At 37.5% G+C, this 18460-nt stretch overlaps 2 protein-coding genes across 3 annotated transcripts; both read right to left on the bottom strand.

Moving 5' to 3' along the window:
* Positions 1-720: 720 nt before the first annotated feature.
* Positions 721-15222, bottom strand: LOC135162773 (acyl-CoA Delta-9 desaturase-like). 2 transcript variants are annotated; one of them, XM_064121601.1, is made up of 7 exons: positions 15054-15216; positions 3303-3359; positions 2958-3174; positions 2599-2729; positions 2102-2307; positions 1394-1576; positions 721-1159 (listed from the first exon to the last, which is right to left on the bottom strand). In XM_064121601.1, the coding sequence occupies exons 3-7, from the start codon at positions 3169-3171 to the stop codon at positions 889-891; spliced, it is 1005 nt and encodes a 334-aa protein (XP_063977671.1). In that variant the 5' UTR covers positions 3172-3174; positions 3303-3359; positions 15054-15216; the 3' UTR covers positions 721-888. The 2 variants fall into 2 exon arrangements, with proteins under 2 accessions (XP_063977671.1, XP_063977669.1); XM_064121599.1 differs by lacking the exon at positions 3303-3359 and having other exon boundaries at positions 15054-15222.
* An 821-nt stretch (positions 15223-16043) lies between these two features.
* Positions 16044-18430, bottom strand: LOC135162213 (uncharacterized). Its single transcript, XM_064120424.1, has 3 exons — positions 18243-18430; positions 17731-18125; positions 16044-17462 (listed from the first exon to the last, which is right to left on the bottom strand). Exons 1-3 carry the CDS (start codon positions 18303-18305, stop codon positions 16322-16324), a joined length of 1599 nt encoding a protein of 532 aa, XP_063976494.1. The 5' UTR covers positions 18306-18430; the 3' UTR covers positions 16044-16321.
* Positions 18431-18460: the final 30 nt, after the last annotated feature.

The raw sequence follows: 18460 nt of genomic DNA on the forward strand, positions 1-18460 counted from the left end.
GATATCTCTATGATAACGAAAGCTTTTTTGCGAATTCTTATTGACTTTTTGAGTAACTACGTGGGTAGATATATTTAGTTATCTTTTATTAATTGCTTCCTGCTTCTTCGCCACTCAATAGTCAGAGATATATGTTTAGAATCGTTTTCCTCTTCAAGGGGAAGAATGGAATCGACGAAGTAGAACATTGTGGCATTAGATTGAGGGTTTTTTTTTGTTACCATGAGGTTACAGGACGAGCCGAAGGTAAGGCTTATAATTTCCATCTTGTCGAAGCTTTCATCTTCGGAAAAATACCTTTGAGCCTGCGCTTGTTCGAATACCTATCCTCGTGAAAATAGTACTAACTCAGCCTACGATTACAGAACACGATCCTGTCTTCATTTTATTTCCCTCAGTGATGAAGAGTCAAGAAAGATGCTGACGAGCCTTTCATTTCTCCGCTGACAGAGTTAAGAGCAATTTGTCATCCATCTGACCAGGTAAAAATCGAATCATTTGAACTCATAACGTGCTGGTCAGACTGACGAGAGTCCGTTTTATTTGTTCCGGCCGGAAAACGATTTCGCTCGAAGAATATTGCAAGCTGAGTTAATGGAGAGATGGTAAGATCATGGAGTCGTTATTCAGGCGATAAAAATTAAAAAATATTTGAACAATATAGGCTAAGGCGCGTGGAACTTGACTAATACACTAGTACCTGAAAAACATAGGAGGAAATAACTTGACGGAAAACTTTATTCATCCCCAGATTTTCCCAGAAAGGAGCGGGTAAATTAAATCATTTAACTTGTAACGTAACAAATCACAAAAATTCAGGTGTTCACAGAGTGAACGTGTGATGCAGCCTACATGTGTTTAGTTGATCGTAAGGAGACAAACTCGCAGTTAATGATGATTATATTCATTTCCCCACAGACTAGCCGTTCCATCACCTTTCATCAGGTACTGCTTCTCAATAGTTTCTCTTCTCGGTGTTCTCAGGTTGTACGCGAGTCCCCATTTCGCCATTGTTTCGATGAATGCACAAGATCCATTCAAAGAATAAGCACCCAATTCCGATGCCTTGTAATCCCAAGGAAACACGTGATGATAATTGTGCCAACCTTCACCCAACGTGAATACAGATACTATTGGGTTTTCGGTGGGTTTAACTTTGCTGTAATAAAGGAACAAATTTTATCAGATAGTCGGGTGGGAAAAAACTATAAATATTATATTCTACGAGAGTGCTTAGACCACAGCATTGAAATGCAGCGCTGTGCCCCGAGAATTTTTTGTTTGTTTCAACCCTCTCATAAAAACTATTTGATAGGTCGTAGAAATTGCATATCTACCATAATTCAACATATTTTATTTTGCAACAGGCCGATCGAGTTTTAAGGTAACGTACCTATTGTATGGTCGATTGCCCCACATGTGAGCGAAACTATTAACAGAAAATGTTGCATTGAGCAGCCATACATAGCGAATTATCACTGCGTATATACTAATACTCCAGGTCTCTTTCCAGACGTACACAGGTATTAGAGCCGGCATAATGAAGGCCAACCATATCATGATAGGAGCGTAGTACCTGCGCAAATAAGAAGGTAATATTATTAAATATTTGGTCGATTTTTGTTCGCCGCATGTCTGTACTGCCCAGTGGCTATTAGTCTTCAATTATATTCTTAAACTGCAGTCTTTTCATTCGTCATTGAGTTTTGTAACATTTTTTTTCGTTAAGAATGATATTGATTATCCACAGAATTAGATTCAGTAAAATGTTATCCGTAATCCGCAAAGGGATTTTGACCAACTTCTGAGTGTCAGCTGAGGTGGTATTGCTTTTATCGGATAGTGAGAGTTGAGGTGGACATACGATGGGTGAGAAAGGGGTGTGAAATTAATTCGCAAGTAATTGCGGATTTCTCCAGAGACTGACTACCCCAGTCGTGCAAACGTCTTCGTGCGTAAAACTGAGAGTATTTTAAAAAATCAGTCTCCCTTCATTATGAGCTCTCTGTCATATATATAAATTGCATAAAAATGGGAGGAAAACACTCACTGGCTTCTTTGTTAATTAACTAATTTATCCAGAATGTGAATGAACAATTACTTATCAAAGAACTGGATAACAGGATCAGCTCGAATATCGCTCATGTCAATTTTACGTCCATATTCTATGACGGCCGGATGTCTCTTCATCATGAGCCAGCCAACGTGGGAGAAAAAGAATCCTCGGTTGGCATCGTGAGGGTCGGCTGGGGTTTCCGTAAATCTGTGGTGGGTCCTGTGGTCACGAATCCATTTACTTAGGTGTGTCTGGAATACAAAAAATAGATTCGCAATCTCGGTACAGAAATAATTCATTTATGGGTGAAGACAGTCATCAAAATATAAAATACATCATCATTTCGAATTATTTATTACTATCAAAGTCTAGGCATATAACTGATAACAGATTCGTTGATAATCAAGCTAAATAGACTTTAAAGATAATCCACCATCAATACAAGGCAATGCTCAGTGCTTACAGAGCCCATTTACACTTTTATTAAAATAATTACTACAACTTCGAGCATTTTTTAGGAGTAAAATAATGAAAAAACTAACCTGACCTGCTGCGCAGTATAAACACGCCAGGAATATTCTCAAAGGTAATTTTGCCGAGTAACTTCTGTGCGCCCAGAGGCGGTGAGCTCCGGCTGTGATTCCTAAACCAGCCGAGAATCCATAAATTGGACCTAAGGAACAACCAATAATGGAAAATTGTCATCGGATTTGATACAATGAAACAGATAAAGTATGGAATTCTTTACAAAAAAAGATTTCCGCTGATATTCGATGAGATTTCGCGAAAATATTAAATCCACTTGGGAGGAATATAATGAATGAGGATTGGAATGAACTATCTGCCAGGAAAAATTGATTTTCCCAGAATAAGAATCTAATAATGATTTTAATTAACTTACTGAAAATCCATGTCCACATTGTGGCTATCGACCAATTTGTTGCCAATAAATAAACCGCGAGAATATGCAGCACGGCGATACCAATTATGTTTCTCCATATGAGCGGCTGTTTGACATGAGCTAGAGAGGGTAACGGAGTCGGCTCTGAAGCTATTTCTTTCGGTTCCTTATCCGGTTTTGGCTCCTCAAACTCCCACATAGTCGCAGTATGCATAGTCTGCAAACAAAAATAAAGTAGGACCTTTCAAATATTTTATTCATTACAGTTTTTGCCTCGGAATGAAAGCATTGTTAGCGATCGAAGTGAAGTTTTTTATTTCTCGAGTTATATCGGCCTACTGTTACCTAATAAGTCCCAAAGTGCAATTTGCAGATCATGTCCTCACGTGTCTGCGTGTAACACTGAAATGAATGAATCAAATTGAATATTTTTTTCTCGCAACTGCAGGTGTTGCCGAGCTCTATTCATCGCCTTAAATTAAAATTTAATTTATCAATAACATTCATCGGCAATAACACATGAATTTCTGGTACCACCCGATCACCGGGAAATTTCATGCAAAATCGTTGAAACCGCGCCCGGGTTCAGATGAGAAAATCCATTTAAATCGTTAACCTTCCTCCCACCCTCGGAACCCTGAGTGATTTATCGGCCAGTCTTATGAAAATGATAATCTGTACGTTTTATTATCTATTTGCATAAAACATATGATGGAACATGGGAAAGCCACTTTTCACTTGCAAAATCTATAATTTTAACTATAAAAATTATCAGGAAGTAATTGATTATTTTGATGTTAATGCATGCGCAGCTCGTTTAATCCTCATTACATGTTTAATGAAGCTAACGCAACGGATGTTTAACAACAAATTCCGATGAAATTTTCAAGTTTCTCTTTTTGTTTCAATCAGCAGTAGAAAGAAAGCCGGACGGGGTGAAAATACCAGAAATTTCTACCCGTTACATTTCCGAGTTTTTAACCGAATTTTCTGCTCCCTTAGAAATTACGGGATCTTCCCGCCATTTTTAATGAACCATTTCCCTCCGGGGATGTACTGTAAGGTTGAATTTAAATATTCAAAATTGATTGGCTGATTTATTATGGAGCTTTCAGCCCTTCTTGCCACATCCAAATTTCACCCCATAATTATCTCCCTATTTACCCCCGAATTTGTCTCTCGTGGAGCGAATTCTCATCGAGCAAACTTCGTTACTACATTCTCTTAATTCTACATGTCCATTGCAATTGCAAAATTATGGTAAACTAGTTTGAAAATTCACTGAATTAATGAATGATGTACCGTTCGTTAGTTATGAAAAATGCAACACTGCAGTTTCACTGCACCATTAGCCAAATTGTATCTCCTGACTCAATCATTGGTTGCGTCAAATATTTCTTAAGTGACTTTTGATACTTCGCAAGACGGTACTTAACTTTCGCAAACCATTCAACTAGATTGATCAACTGATAATGAATATTGTCGACGCTCTGAAAAATTCATTACAAAAATATACTCTCCCCGGAGACTTGGATTTTGAGGTGTGCAACCATTGCTCAATGACCACCATTCCTGACAACCCGATCTGTCTTGTTCATACGTCAACACGAATCTATTCACCTATTGATAGAAGTTCCATAGCTGTTGGAGAAAGCGCTTATTTAGCTTCGTTAATACATTTGTAAAACCCCACTCTCGTAACAAATTTGATACTCATGGCCTTATTTGCGCATATGAGCAAATATTAAGTGAGTTGAAAATAATCCCATGTCGAGTGTTGGTAATGTTTTCATAATACGTTGGTGTGAAAATCTTGGTGATCTAGGAGGATGAATGGACATCATCTTCGTCGAATACTTAGAACTTGTCAATTTTTTAAATAATTTCTCGCCAGTGGTAATTCATTACTAATTAGCACAAGTTTCGTAAACCCTTTTACGTTTTATTTCCTGTTCACAAAGAATATTATGAATGTAAAGAATTTAAAAATGAAAATGTTAAACGATCGCAGATGTAAAACGGACAATAAATGGCTAAAAGGATTTCTATAAATCATATGCAAAAATAAAACCTATCAACATTGTCCGTTTATTTTGTTTGGATGTGTCGTAACATGCGGTTATTTGTTACGATGGTGGAATGTCAACGACCGAATGCCGTTGGTTTTATGTCTATTTCATAAGTGGATACTTATTCGTTAACCCTGTTGCACTTTTCCATATATATCCGAACTGTTTTTGTGGAGAAAGGTGCAGGCGAGGTGGCAAATTTTTTTTAGTTCACCATATACCGGGATTGGAGGTATAAGAAGGGAGTATAGGTGGACATAGCAAATTCAGGACATTCGAGTAATTGGTTATTGCAGCAAAGTTTGAAAAATGTCTCCAGACAACTATGTCGATCAAGTTTTAGTTGATGTAATCATAATTATTAGGCTGTTCTTTCTAATAACGAAGATAATGGCGTTATCAATTGGCAGGAAAATCGCAAACTTGTTCCGGGGAAATTAATCATTTATACTCATATCGTGTCGGTTTAACTACTAGACTAGACCGGGCGAATCGTTTTCAGTGGAATGATCTCCAATGTTTCTCTTCTCCAGTCCCTTTGCTGTCATAAAAATAGGTTTTCTCTGATTATTGTCCCATAAATTTATTCTCCGTTTGACGATTCGTAATTTTTTATTTAATCTTGATTCCCTGAATTTTACTGTATTAGTTCTCTTGAATTTTTCATTGTTATTTTAGCACATGATTTATAGAAAACCTTTCTGCCATTTATTGTCCGGGAACTGGACCTACGCTGCACGGAAATATGGGTCCAGTAGTATTCCCCCTCGGAGCTGGGTCATGGAGTTTATTATAAACTTTGTTCAATTATTAATTAATTCCCAAATATTTGAATGAATATCAAATATTATTCTGTCGAAAGTCCATCACCGACGGCCATCGGGCTTCATATTTGGTGGGGAAACTAGAATTTACGGCTTATTAATTTGTGGAGAACCGGTACCCCGCAGAAGGCAGGAAAAGACTTGCAGCGATGGCAGGAGAATGTGAGACTATTCGCCGGGAGGAAGATGCGCCCCGCTGGCTAATCCCACAAGTGGTTGGTTGCACCAAAGAAAATGGAATAAGATCTCCTTTGCATTGGACCACCCCATAATGAGGTTAATTATTTCCTGACGCAAACGTGGCCGGAACATGTCATTTATTTTTTAATTTGAACATGAGGAATCCCCCAAATGCTTAGCCCACACCGAAGACCCGGAGAATGTTGTAATGAGTTGTAATTAGGTCGTACGACCGGGAACTAGACTAGTCCTCTCCCCATTCCAACAAAAATATAAATAAAGGGGGTAGCAGTTCTCTAGTGAGGATTAGGAGGGTAATCGTCCTCATTCCTTCGTCCTCGTGGACCACCTGGTACGCAGAGAGAAAAATCTGATAATTTTGTAGTGCGATTCCGATAAACATTATTGTGCTGCCTTGCAATTTCGGTGTAAACTCCAACCTTGAGAAAAATTCCTACGCCGTCTAATCAAATTTTCTTATCGACTCGGAAAAACTATTAATGACTATTAATGACTATTAATGACTTAAGAAAATAACAACATAATTTTGCACAGTTCGTTGAACCTACATCGTAGATACTTTTAGATATTTATTATTTTTGGGATCGTCTGACTCGGGCAATGCCCATGAATTTGGTGATAATACGTAATCGTACGTAATTATTGTACTGAGATTTGTTTGTAACGATAGCCGGACTAACACTCATCTGTAGCAAGGAGCGTGGCAAATAAATAACGAAAAGAAAAAGTAAAATTCCTACAATTTGTCGTTCAGGTACTCTCGTTTCAACGAGATCCGGTGTCTTAGGGAAACTAACGGGGGTAGAGAAGTGTTGCCTAAAAACCAGTAAACGAAATGTTGTTATCGTAGGCAGACGGGGATTCAAACTTCGCTGGAGTTTATTGGGTATTGGCACGTCCTACGTTCACTTGATGGCGGCAAATGCCAACCCCCTCCTCTCACCCTCACCCCTTAGATAGTTTCCCATAAACTGAGACACACCGTTCAATACTTGTTCAACATTTCAACTATTCATCTGAGAAAAAATCGAAAAAAATGAGGTGAAAAAAAAAACAAAGTTTTGCGGTCGCAGTCATTACCCTTAAGGCATTAAAGAGTTTCCAGTTACTGTAATACTAATTTCGCGTTACCCTATGATTAGTCAAATGCATCTACACACTAGCAGTTAGAAACTCGTCTAATGTATAGTGCACCAACCTCGCAAAATTCAATGTAAAACTTATAAAAAATTATTCAAAGTATTTACACACAAAGTGATCACGTGCTTGCACGGAGGAAAATATTATTGATAAATTACGCTGTTGCATAATCGACCAGTCCAAACAATATTCAGTCAAAATGATGGAAAAGTTACCCTTTTGTTCACTGAACGTTCTCCACTTTTTCTGGAACGTTTTGGACTTTTTCCTGAAAGTTGACCGAAATTTTCGTAATTATTCCGTAATGTTTACCGAATATTATTTTAACTGGCAGATTGCGGAACAGGCACGTAATTTTTCAAGAATTTTTCACTGCGTATTTCCGCGAAAATATTTTATTGTAATTACTTTTGTAGTGAATGGAGAAAATAGGATAACTGCACTTTGCATAGCTCCAATTATCGATGAGTGATCGTAGGAGAAATTAATATATTTCTAGTTTATCAGGTCACTGCAGATTGAAATGTCAAAATGATAAATGAATTTAATTTCTTTTGGATGTACGAATAGAAAGGAGCCTGATTGTAAATTAATGAAGGATTCATCATCGATAAAGGCTGATAGGAACTCCGAGTGAGAGTATTTTCCGCTCCAATGATAATATCTTAATAATAGGGTGTCCATAGAATATTGACAGTTGCAGGAGATATTGAATGCACGAAAGAAAATCCGTCTGACATGTTTACTACTTCTGCACTAGTCTAATACCGTGTAATTTGGGTCCATTAAACTGAGCATTATCCATATCAAATTTATAATCGGAAGAAAAACATTACTGACGTTATACAGACATCAGAATATCCCACATTCGGATTGGAACCTGAGCAGGAGGAACGAAGATACAGCAGAAGGAAAGCCCCCCAGGTAGGAAAAAACGAATGGGCCAACCTTGGTACAAGCACGGCCGCCGAGCTGCCGTAGCTCGGCACCCGGGCTCCAGCCAAACTCGCGCCGAACTTGGCTAGACCCTGGGATGATAACACGGGGCCAGGCCTGGGACCGAACTTTGGCCAGACTTCGGTCGCCGTACTTTGGCCGCACTCTGGGCTTACCATTCGGCCCGAAATTGGCCCAGGCCTGTTGCCGAACTTTGGCCGCACTCTGGGCTTACCATTCGGCCCGAAATTGGCCCAGACCTATTGCCGAACTTTGGCCGCATTCTGGGCTGACCATTCGGCCCGAAATTGGCCCAGATTTACGACCAGAGCTGTGGCCAGGCTCCAACCGTTGCCTGTATTGGGTTCAGAATCACCAATAAATATATGAACGGTATATCTGATAAGCAGACATGTATTTATTACCTTCAACATTATACAGAAAACAGTTTTATTATGTGACAAAACTTATATTTAAATTTATTAAATCTATTGACAAAAAAACTCAGCCAATCAAAAACTTTTTTCCTCCTATCGACATAGTACATGTTTTCATCCGATTTTGGTTGAACAGTTAAAGATATGCAGTGTTTGTATCTCCAATTTTCATGAAAGATAATCACAACTATGAGATTTTTCCGCGAACAGAATATGAAAACTCAAAAAAATGATTGCAGGTATAAATTGTAGAAAAATCTTTTGTGGATTATTTTCATCCGCTTTTAAAATAAATAATCTACGTAGATCATTTGAATCCGAAATTTAATACGACATACCATATTAAGTCTTAATAAACTCTCTCTTACAATCTAATAATATTAGCAGTCAGTCTTCAGAATTCGAAGATTGTATTAACAAAATATCCAACAAAATAACGCACCAATGTTATTTTTTAAATTAGTAGTTTAGAATTGATAAATTATCGTGCTTCAATTCAAGCATGAAAACAGTCATTATAATAGCAATATTATGGATAATTTATTCCGCTATGGATGATAAGAATTAATTCTTATATCCATAGACAATTGCTGATACGAATTATCCTGATAAGAATTATTTTTTCATCTCGGAAAGACGTCCTTTTTTTACAATAATGTCTTCTCCATCTGCAACTCCGGAACACAGAATGATATTTAGTTGCATTGATTGTGTGCTAGTTCTATATAATATTGCTTATTATATTCACTCTTTCAAACAAACTTAGAAATATAAAAAAGTCTTGGATAGGATTACATATAACTAATTAATTTCAACCCTTAAATTTGAAATCTTTGGGGAATATGGACGCAGTCCGATTGTGAAACTTCAACCTTATAAATATTATTTGACTTGAATCACCAAATACTGAAAACAGCTCTCAATGGCTGAAATTACTTTCATTAGAATTTTTCTTAAAAATTAAAAATCCACTTATTATTTTTCCCTTTAAACTTTTGGACATAATATTTAATCCCTGAACCAACAACGGATATTTATTCCCGTGATCTAACTTATGAGGAAATGACATAGAAAATACTTTATTATGCTAAGATACATCACATTTTCCAATTGTTATTTCCATCTTCTGGATTTCCGACCTCGCCAGGAGAAATATAATAAATATAATTAATACTTCAATGACAGCCGAATACTAAACAATATTCATATATTAATATATATTCTGCCCAATGAAACGCCTCGCGATAAAAATATATTGATAATATAAACTTTTCCTATTAATCGTACCTTTTATCAAGAATATCACAACTAATACAATTACGAAAATGAACTAATGGAGTCATATTAACACAGTGATTTTACAATTCCATTTATCCCGGAAAAATGAAGTATTATCAACTATAAACCCCCAAGAATTGGTTCATCCCTGTCTCCAACGCTGCTATTGGATTCACTGATGCAATCATTAAGATGCTTATACGAGCCACAATCACCATCACCACCCGACCAACTATCACCACAAGCACTAGCATTATCATCGAGATGTCGAACATCGACATCTCCACTAATTTGATCCACAATAGATCCACTACGGATAGTTATTTCATTGGCTGTTGGCAAACTAACCTCTTCCTCATCGGCATTATTGCGTTCACTGTAATCCGGAGTTTTTTCTTTAGCGCCTTCTACGTTTACAGATTCTTTTTTCTTCAGTTGATGAAAATGTCTGTATTTTTTAACCCGTGAATATGAACTCTGAGACATATTACAATAGTAAAAGAGTAATATTAAAATAATAAATTGCCGCACACGACACTCATGTCTACTGCCACAATCAGACTACTCAACACGCCATCTTACGGGCTGTTGTCATAGAATGTGTGGTATACGGTGATATCCACGCATATTTTCCCCTGAAATAGTATGTTCAGAAGAAATAATGGTACCTTCGGAAGAAGGAGAATCAAAGGACGAAAAATTTAGTGAAGGAACATTCCCCATGAGAATTCAATTTTTGGAATGCTGTTCCATATGGGACCCAAGCCTGGCAAACCATGCCCCTTGTCTGCCTGGCCATGTCTCGGGGCAAGCTTGGTGACCCAAGCCTGGCAAGCCATGCTCTTTACCAGTCTGGCCATACCTCGGGTCAAGCGTGGTTGCCCAAGCCCGGCAAACCGTGCTCTTTGCCAGTCTGGCCATACCACGGGCCAAGCTTAGTGACCCAAGCCTGGCAAGCCATGCTCTTTGCCGGTCTGGCCATGCCTCGGGCCAAGCTTGGTGGCCCAGATCTGGCAAGCCAGTCTCGTGCCAGACCTGGCCCGTTTCGTGGACATTGGCATTTCCTACCTGGGCCTCTCCTATTTCGACCCTCCCGATGACAGGAACCTATTGTCATCCCCCAGGAAATCGCTAATCGATTTTTCGACACACCATCACGTTTTAAGGGCCTCCAAAATATTGTCGCCTATTTCCGCAAAAATGTTTTGTATATCTGTTTGACAAGTTGTCAAAATGTTTCTCATCAACCATCACGTTTATGTGATTTCGCACAAGAGTGACACAGTGATTTTATCAGGACATAATCCCTCGAAATCGAAGTGTCTCTCATTTGCATCAATCAACTAGTGATGACAATTTGCTGCCCACCTCTGTCATGTCAAAGCCGTGTCAAAGGAGCAATCAAGTGAAAAATTCTTGATTGGAAGTGTGTCACAGGAATTTAATGACTGTAAATTGCAGGCAGTCGACAATTGTTGAGTTTATTTTTTTGTGTTACCGTCGATTATGTAGTAAAACCGTACGTGACAAAGCACTTAACGTTGCAAATGATGGGATTGTTTTCTGGAAGCCAACTACCATTGAGACCTGTTGTCAATAAATCAATACATTATTTGACATCGCTCGTCACTTTACAAGCGATTCGTTGAATCTTCATTTTGACATAATTTTTGCTTTTTCATTTCTTCACGGTGTGCGTTTAAAAGCGTAATTTTTCCGTCTTTTTCTGGTACCGAAAAAATGCCTGCGGTCTAGGGAAGTTAATATCAATAAAAATATCACAGCATATAATTTAATATAATTGGTATCGAAAGGAGTATTCAAATAAGTAATAAATCATATTTTAATCTATGTAATGGATCGGATTGGCTGTGTACAGAGACTTGGCCAATTGAATCCGGTTTACATTACTTAGGATTTAAAAAATCCCACTGCTCGATCACTTGTAAACTCAATCTCTGTCGTCTTGGGACACGATCAACAACGCACCTGCCTTCGTGCTCCCAGTCTCTCTTCATGAGCTGCGGGGTTGTTGTCACTTTCTCTACTCCTCTCTCCATCCACTCAGTTGCGTTAAACACATGCTATGTATCTACGCTGTACCGAGTAATGGTGCACTCAATTAGCCAATATTAAGCGTAAATAGTTTCAAAATTATTGCAATAATAAATCTTGTTATATTACTTATGCATGCAGGGAACCCTGGTGTATCACTGAACCAGGGGGCTATTAGCAACCGAGATCATAACGATCAAATCGACCAACATCCCTTATGTAATTAGAATACTTATTTACCAGTTTCTTTGTGTCTGTCGAATTATCAAGATATATACATATATATAATGTATTGTGTATCAAGGGCGGAAAGTCAGGTTTTCCCGTTTCAGGTGCGAATGCTATTGTTCAACACTTCTGCATAGGAAAGTTCGTATTTTTTTGTCCGGAGGGCAAGAGGGAAGGGAGTACCTCATGCCCTAGGGTGGAAAGTTATTACGCGGAGAGCAAAGTCTGTGGGAAATTACTGTACCGGGCAGTAGAGTCGAGGTGCGACTTGCTAAACTACTGGAATCAGTTTTACTCACACATAAAAATTCTTATCAATACCGTAAATTTTGCAATAAATGTTACAATTAATGACACGCGGCTTCGTAAAATGTACTAAACTGCACTACAAAATTTGAAATTAAATGAAAAATAGCTAGAAATTGCTCCAGGTCAGTTTATTTAATTGGACCTTTCTTTATTTTTTACTGTGCCCCACACCAATTTTTCGGTAACTAATTGTCATTGGTTAATGATAAACATATCATATTTTTCTGTCCGTGTAGTAATGACGGAAAGTATTAATTTTCCACCCAAAAGAGCGACTTTTCACCCGCTCATCAGAGAAAGTATGAATTTTCCATGCAGATGTGTTGAAAAAGCTATTTCTCAATTTGTTTTATTTTTTTATATGAAAGATTCTGAATCAATCGTGAGCAATGCAATTGAAAAATACAATCCTCAACATTTTTGAAGATATCATCCCATAAAAAAAAATAACCAGATTTTGATTTATCTTTAAGTCTAATAATTTTATCATTTAAAAAATCTTGGTAACAATTATTAGAAAGAGCTCTTAACTGAGCAAATAGCTAGTGAACGATGTATAGGATACTGCAATCGAGCCGATTTTCCCCGACTATATTGTCATCATGTCATCTAATCACAGCATCTAATGCTGTCAAAGACGCGTAATATTTCCGCGATTCTATCACAGCAATTATCTTTCAAGATATGAGTTTTCACTCTTCCTTCTTCAATTTACTCTATTAACGGAACAGATCGATAGCCGAGAGATCAATTTACTCAGTGGAACACATAGCATTGAGTGAAATGTTTTTATTACATAATGATAGCAGTTGACTTCATTGGACGGTGCAATAAGACGATTGATGAAATAATAATAGTTGTGGAGGTTCAAGTCATAAAGTAGCAGGAAACGGAAGAGAGTTGGACTCTATCTGAAAGCGAGTTCATCGTCAGCAAACAATCTCGGAATACATGAGAATAGAATTTGAATTAACTCATTTACTATACATTGATTATCTAATGATTTGTAGGTGTAGATAGTGTTAAGCTAATTCCCATAAATTTTATATCCCCATTAATTAATTTAAGGACAACTTCCTGTACTCGATGATTCAATAGTAAAGGAAATGACTTAAGTGACTATTCGAGGAGAGAATTATTCAAGAAAAATGACGTATTTTTTCCGTAATTCCTCAATTTTTGGTTGAATCGACTGACAAAAATTACCATATAATTACGATAATTACGATTTTTCAAGAATTTTTCTCTCCGTGTGAGGGTGGGTGTGATAATCGACAAATTCACGCCTGAATGAGAGAAAATGCTCGTTCTCAGCTTAAAAATGTTTGTTAAAAAATATGAAAGAATGATATGAAAATATTCCAAAAGAATTTCGAAATTCATCTAATGAGTAAGTTATGCCGGAAGGGTAAAGTTCAAAAAATTTTAATTAATTGACAGGTGAAAACACAGGTTTCACACCTTTCATATGCTAACGTCGGTTTACACACTGGAGATCTCCATCTCGCATGTGCATATTTTTCTGCGAATCTGGTCTTTCAGTAATATTCATATGCGAGACCATTCATGGTACATGTGAATGCGTATGAAGAACGATGGACAAGTGCAGAATCGCTAGTCTCGCGTGAAAACCCTGAAATTTCGCTTTCATACTCGTGTTAAATTAATTATCACTCTGATAATGATTAAATAAGAGGCGTAATTAATTTATGTATTCGAGATTAATACTATAATCAGGAAAAAGCAGAGAGAAACAAGTGGGCAGGTGCGTTTGTTTTTATGAATGGTTACCTCGTCTTGCCAATGCATTAGCAATGTCCTTCTGAATGGAGATTGCTTATTAGCTGGAAAAACAAGATAAACTTTCATTAAATCAGTGATCACCATAAAATCCCCATAAAACTCATGCCACGCCTGCAACATCCCCATAAATTCCCCGTACGACCCCGATAAAATCTCATAAGACCCGCAGAAATCCCAGAACTCTTTCCGAAGGTCCCCATGAGACCCCCCTAAGACCCCATACGGTTAATTTGAAAGACAGTTGCAACACGAAATTAACATCGCAATTAACTGCGAACTCTGCCTGTACCGTATCAAAAGAAATACATGTTGACCAGGTCAATCGATTCGGACATACATTTTTCTTAATCGTAACCAGAGTAAGTCGATCACACACACATACACAGAGGCGCGGCTCAAGTTGGAAAAGAAAATGAATAAAAATTGGGGAAATGTTGGAAAAACATAGGGAATTGTTTTGTGAGTGATTTTATCGGCCAATTTTTTTTAATAATTAATTTCATAATTACTTTTTTAATTAATGTCATAGATAGTCTTCTCAATAAGATTCAATTCAATCTTGCAAATTTCAAATCAATCAAACGATTGGGAACTCAAAATAAATAAAGTAAATTTGTCTTCCAAGATGTCTTATTGAAGAAAAAACTTTCATGAATCCTCGAGGCAGTAAAAATCTGTGGCAGGACAGCTCAATGAAGGATATCTCGTACGGAATTGATTATTGAAATTATCAATATCTTGTGGCACAATTTTTAAACCTTTCTTCATGCATAAATTTTAGTTGTATTCATAAAATTATGAACAATATGACCTTACCGTGCTATATTTGTTAGAATTAAATGTCAAAACCTCAAAATATCTCCACACTGATAATATATATAATGTAAAAAATTGTTTAATGATAACAAAATTGGAAAATATTATCTCTGAAATACTGGTACTTCGTTTAACGTCGACGGAGAACTGTTCGAAAATTTTAACGCCGTCTTAGTGCTATTCATGGATTTATAAAGACTCTTGTCGAAACCTGGAGGAGGGGTTGAAAGAAATCGGGTAAAAGAAAGAAAGGGAGAGAGATAGCGACAGAGAGAGGGACGAGTGAATGGTGCTGATGTGTTCGACAACTAGGAGAAGAGGGAGTTACGTCAATTTCAAAACTAATATTATGTTCTCTTCCAAGTCGACTGTTAAAATGGCAAATCTTATCTTTTCTACTCAAACTATTTTTTTTGGTAATCCCTGATTACGCTGTCATTGTCTTCTTTCGCGTATCCAAAGGCCGGGGAAAATGATTAGAAATTGATTTGTTTGTAAATGAAAAATGGAAAAACTGATCGATCGACTGGCTAAAGTGGAATCGGTGTTTATTTCGATTGCACTTATCGCTAGAGCTGAAGACCTACCTGAAGTAGATGGGAAGATCACCAATGTGAAACATAAGCTGGACAGGTACCCAGATGAGGTCAAGGTACTCCAAGAGAAGTTACGTACGCTGGACCAGTTGATGAAGATATACAACAAAATTGTGAGAAAAAACAATTCGATGATAAGATGCCTCCACACCCATCTTCGCTTTTCCATATAATTATTATTTTTTTGGATTTTGAGTTACTGAACATTTCGGTTAATTCATTCACACTCCAAACACCTCAACAAATTGCCTCACTGTGATAATTTTATACTCGTTTTTAGGGCTCGAAGGCCAACCGATAATTCTATAATTAAATCTTATCTGCCTCATGCAATCAAAATTATAAATAAATGATATTTATAATAATTCAAACGTGTGAATGTTATTTTATTCTCCTTTATTTAATGCACTGACTCACATTATCAATGGTCCCACTCGTGCACCTCTGCATACATTCAGAAACCAGAGCATACACATCATACCCCAAACTCCTCACAATTTTCATCCATAAAAATGTTTTCCATTTCAAGTGGAAGCACGAGAATAAGAGAAATACAAATCGTACAAAGACCTATTCAATCCAACTGTAAATTAATTTTTGATAAACAGTTTAAAATGTAAATTCTGATTCGGAGAAACCCCCAAAGACCAACACATTTTAATTCAACTTTAATCAACAATTTTGACAATTCCACACCACTACAGGACAGGTAATCTGACAATCAGCAAGACAAAAATACTTTGAGTGCATTCTTGATTTCACCGGACACATAGGAGTGGATGTGGAGATTTCCGAACACTCCTTAGCACACTCTATGTTCTTCTCTGGCAATCCAATGGTCACAATGCCCCTAGCGTTCCTCTTGAGGTCCTGGCGTTTTCTCATATCGTCGATCTCCAATCCCCCAGCTGTCTTAGTTCCAACTTTATTCAGCTCACCACCATCACTCTTCACTTCATTATCTAAACCTCTTCTCTTCTCCCCTGCCTTCTCTCCTGCCTTCTCTCCTGCCTTCTCCCCTGCCTTCTCCCCTGCCTTCTCCCCTGCCTTCTCCCCTGCCTTCTCCCCGGCCTTCTCCTCTTCCTCGTCCTGACCAGATTTCGGATCGTCCCATCCATTCCTGGACTTATTAGTCATCTTCAGGCGCTTATGATCCTTACTATTTCCATCCTCCCCATCGTCGCTAGCTAATCCCTTTCCTCGCTTTCTTGATTTTCTCGGGTAGGTTTCAGGTCGATCTCGTAATACCCCATCACCTGTCCCGTTAAAATGATCATTGAGTTTATTGTTCACAATTATTGGTACTTTCTCCTTCTCTATTTCGTTCTCAAACCGTTTGAAATGGTCTTCTATTGCATCTGGAGGAGCTGCAGGTCTCGCAAACGCCCTTTCCTGTTTTTTCAAATCTCCACGCTCAGTCGGCACAGCTTCGTCTAGAGCAAATCCTCTCTCTTCGACGACACCTTTTCGTGAAAATTCGGATACTTCTTCAGGACTCCCTGTCAATTTCATAAAAGTGCGCTTATCCCCTTCAGAATGGGCACATTCACAAACGGCACCTCGCGAACTCAACAGGGGAAGTAATTCATTTTTACTCCAACAGCCATTCTCTGCTTCTTCATGAGTTAATTCGAGACAGTGATAAGGGATACTTTCAGACTTCTCTTCGGATACATGGAATTGACCCGTTGGAGATCTGTCAAACTCGGTAATAATTGATTTTCCAAAATAACTTAGACGAATGTAGGCGTGCATCGATCCCGATTGTGATAGGTTCGATTCATTGGCTAAGGGAAAGGTGCCTTTCATAGATCTTTGGACACATGTAAAGAAAGGAATTAAAATTTAAGGATAATGAGAACGGCTTGGAAATTGAATTGGTAAGGATCTACAATAGACATATTGATTATCGAAATTCAGTAATTTTTTTTCAATTGAGAATATGGCAGATTTTCTGGAAAATTTTCGGAATATCAAAATGAAATTCGTTAATGTTAGAGAATGAGTGACAATATGTTGCACCATCGAGATAATTATAGACGAGAAATAAATGGAAACGGGGAGAATTAATTGTTCCTTACTTTGCAATAGGTTCTCTTTCGTGGAAGAAGATGAAATAATTCATATTTTTTCTCTCACGTAATTCTTTGATAATTCCCTTAAAAAGTGAGTGGATGTCAATGTAAGTGGCTGCGGCAACATAGCAGGGATCCACATCAAAGTTTTTTGAAATTTCCTTCATCGCGTGAATTTTTATGCTGGCATTTGATGTACCATCATTTAGGCAGCCCTCGGACAGTGCGAAAACAACGGATTTACCACCATGAAAATGATCTTCGCCATTTAAACTGTTATGTTGACGATAACTTTGGTGCTGTGACAGCAACTCAATCCAATTATTATCCAACATTTGGACCATTATCGTTATTTTACGGCGAGCCACGTCGTCATATATATGAGCATCCGGAATAGATAGCTGATAAACGTATCAAATTTGAGTGACCAGACCACAATTTTTTAGAATCATTTGGGTTGGAAATACAATAAAAAAATTAATTACCGGACCTCTTTCTATTTGCAATCATCATCATACCTTGTCCACGAATATTTCCAGCATCATAATATGTAATCCATCGCAAATCATTACGGATGACATTTTATTAGTTATTAAGGAAGGACGTTAAATAATTAAATATTTTCAAGGATTAAATACTGCGAAAGAAAAACTTTGTTTTTGAATTTTGAATTTCAGGTTACTGACTATAACATATTACCGATCCATGCCCTCCATTTTTTAATCTTTTGTTTTTC

This window comes from Diachasmimorpha longicaudata, chromosome 5 (assembly GCF_034640455.1).
Source record: "Diachasmimorpha longicaudata isolate KC_UGA_2023 chromosome 5, iyDiaLong2, whole genome shotgun sequence".
NCBI classification, from domain to species: Eukaryota; Metazoa; Arthropoda; class Insecta; order Hymenoptera; family Braconidae; genus Diachasmimorpha; species Diachasmimorpha longicaudata.

Coding starts and splice junctions, on each gene's coding strand:
- LOC135162213 (XM_064120424.1), bottom strand. CDS start 18,305: ATGTCATCCGTAATGATTTGCGATGGATTACATATTATGATGCTGGAA. Junction 18,126..18,242: donor TGGAAATATTCGTGGACAAG/GTATGATGATGA, acceptor TACGTTTATCAG/CTATCTATTCCGGATGCTCA. Junction 17,463..17,730: donor GAAAGAGAACCTATTGCAAA/GTAAGGAACAAT, acceptor ATGTGTCCAAAG/ATCTATGAAAGGCACCTTTC.
- LOC135162773 (XM_064121599.1), bottom strand. CDS start 3,171: ATGCATACTGCGACTATGTGGGAGTTTGAGGAGCCAAAACCGGATAAG. Junction 2,730..2,957: donor AATGTGGACATGGATTTTCA/GTAAGTTAATTA, acceptor GTTGTTCCTTAG/GTCCAATTTATGGATTCTCG. Junction 2,308..2,598: donor TATACTGCGCAGCAGGTCAG/GTTAGTTTTTTC, acceptor TTTGTATTCCAG/ACACACCTAAGTAAATGGAT.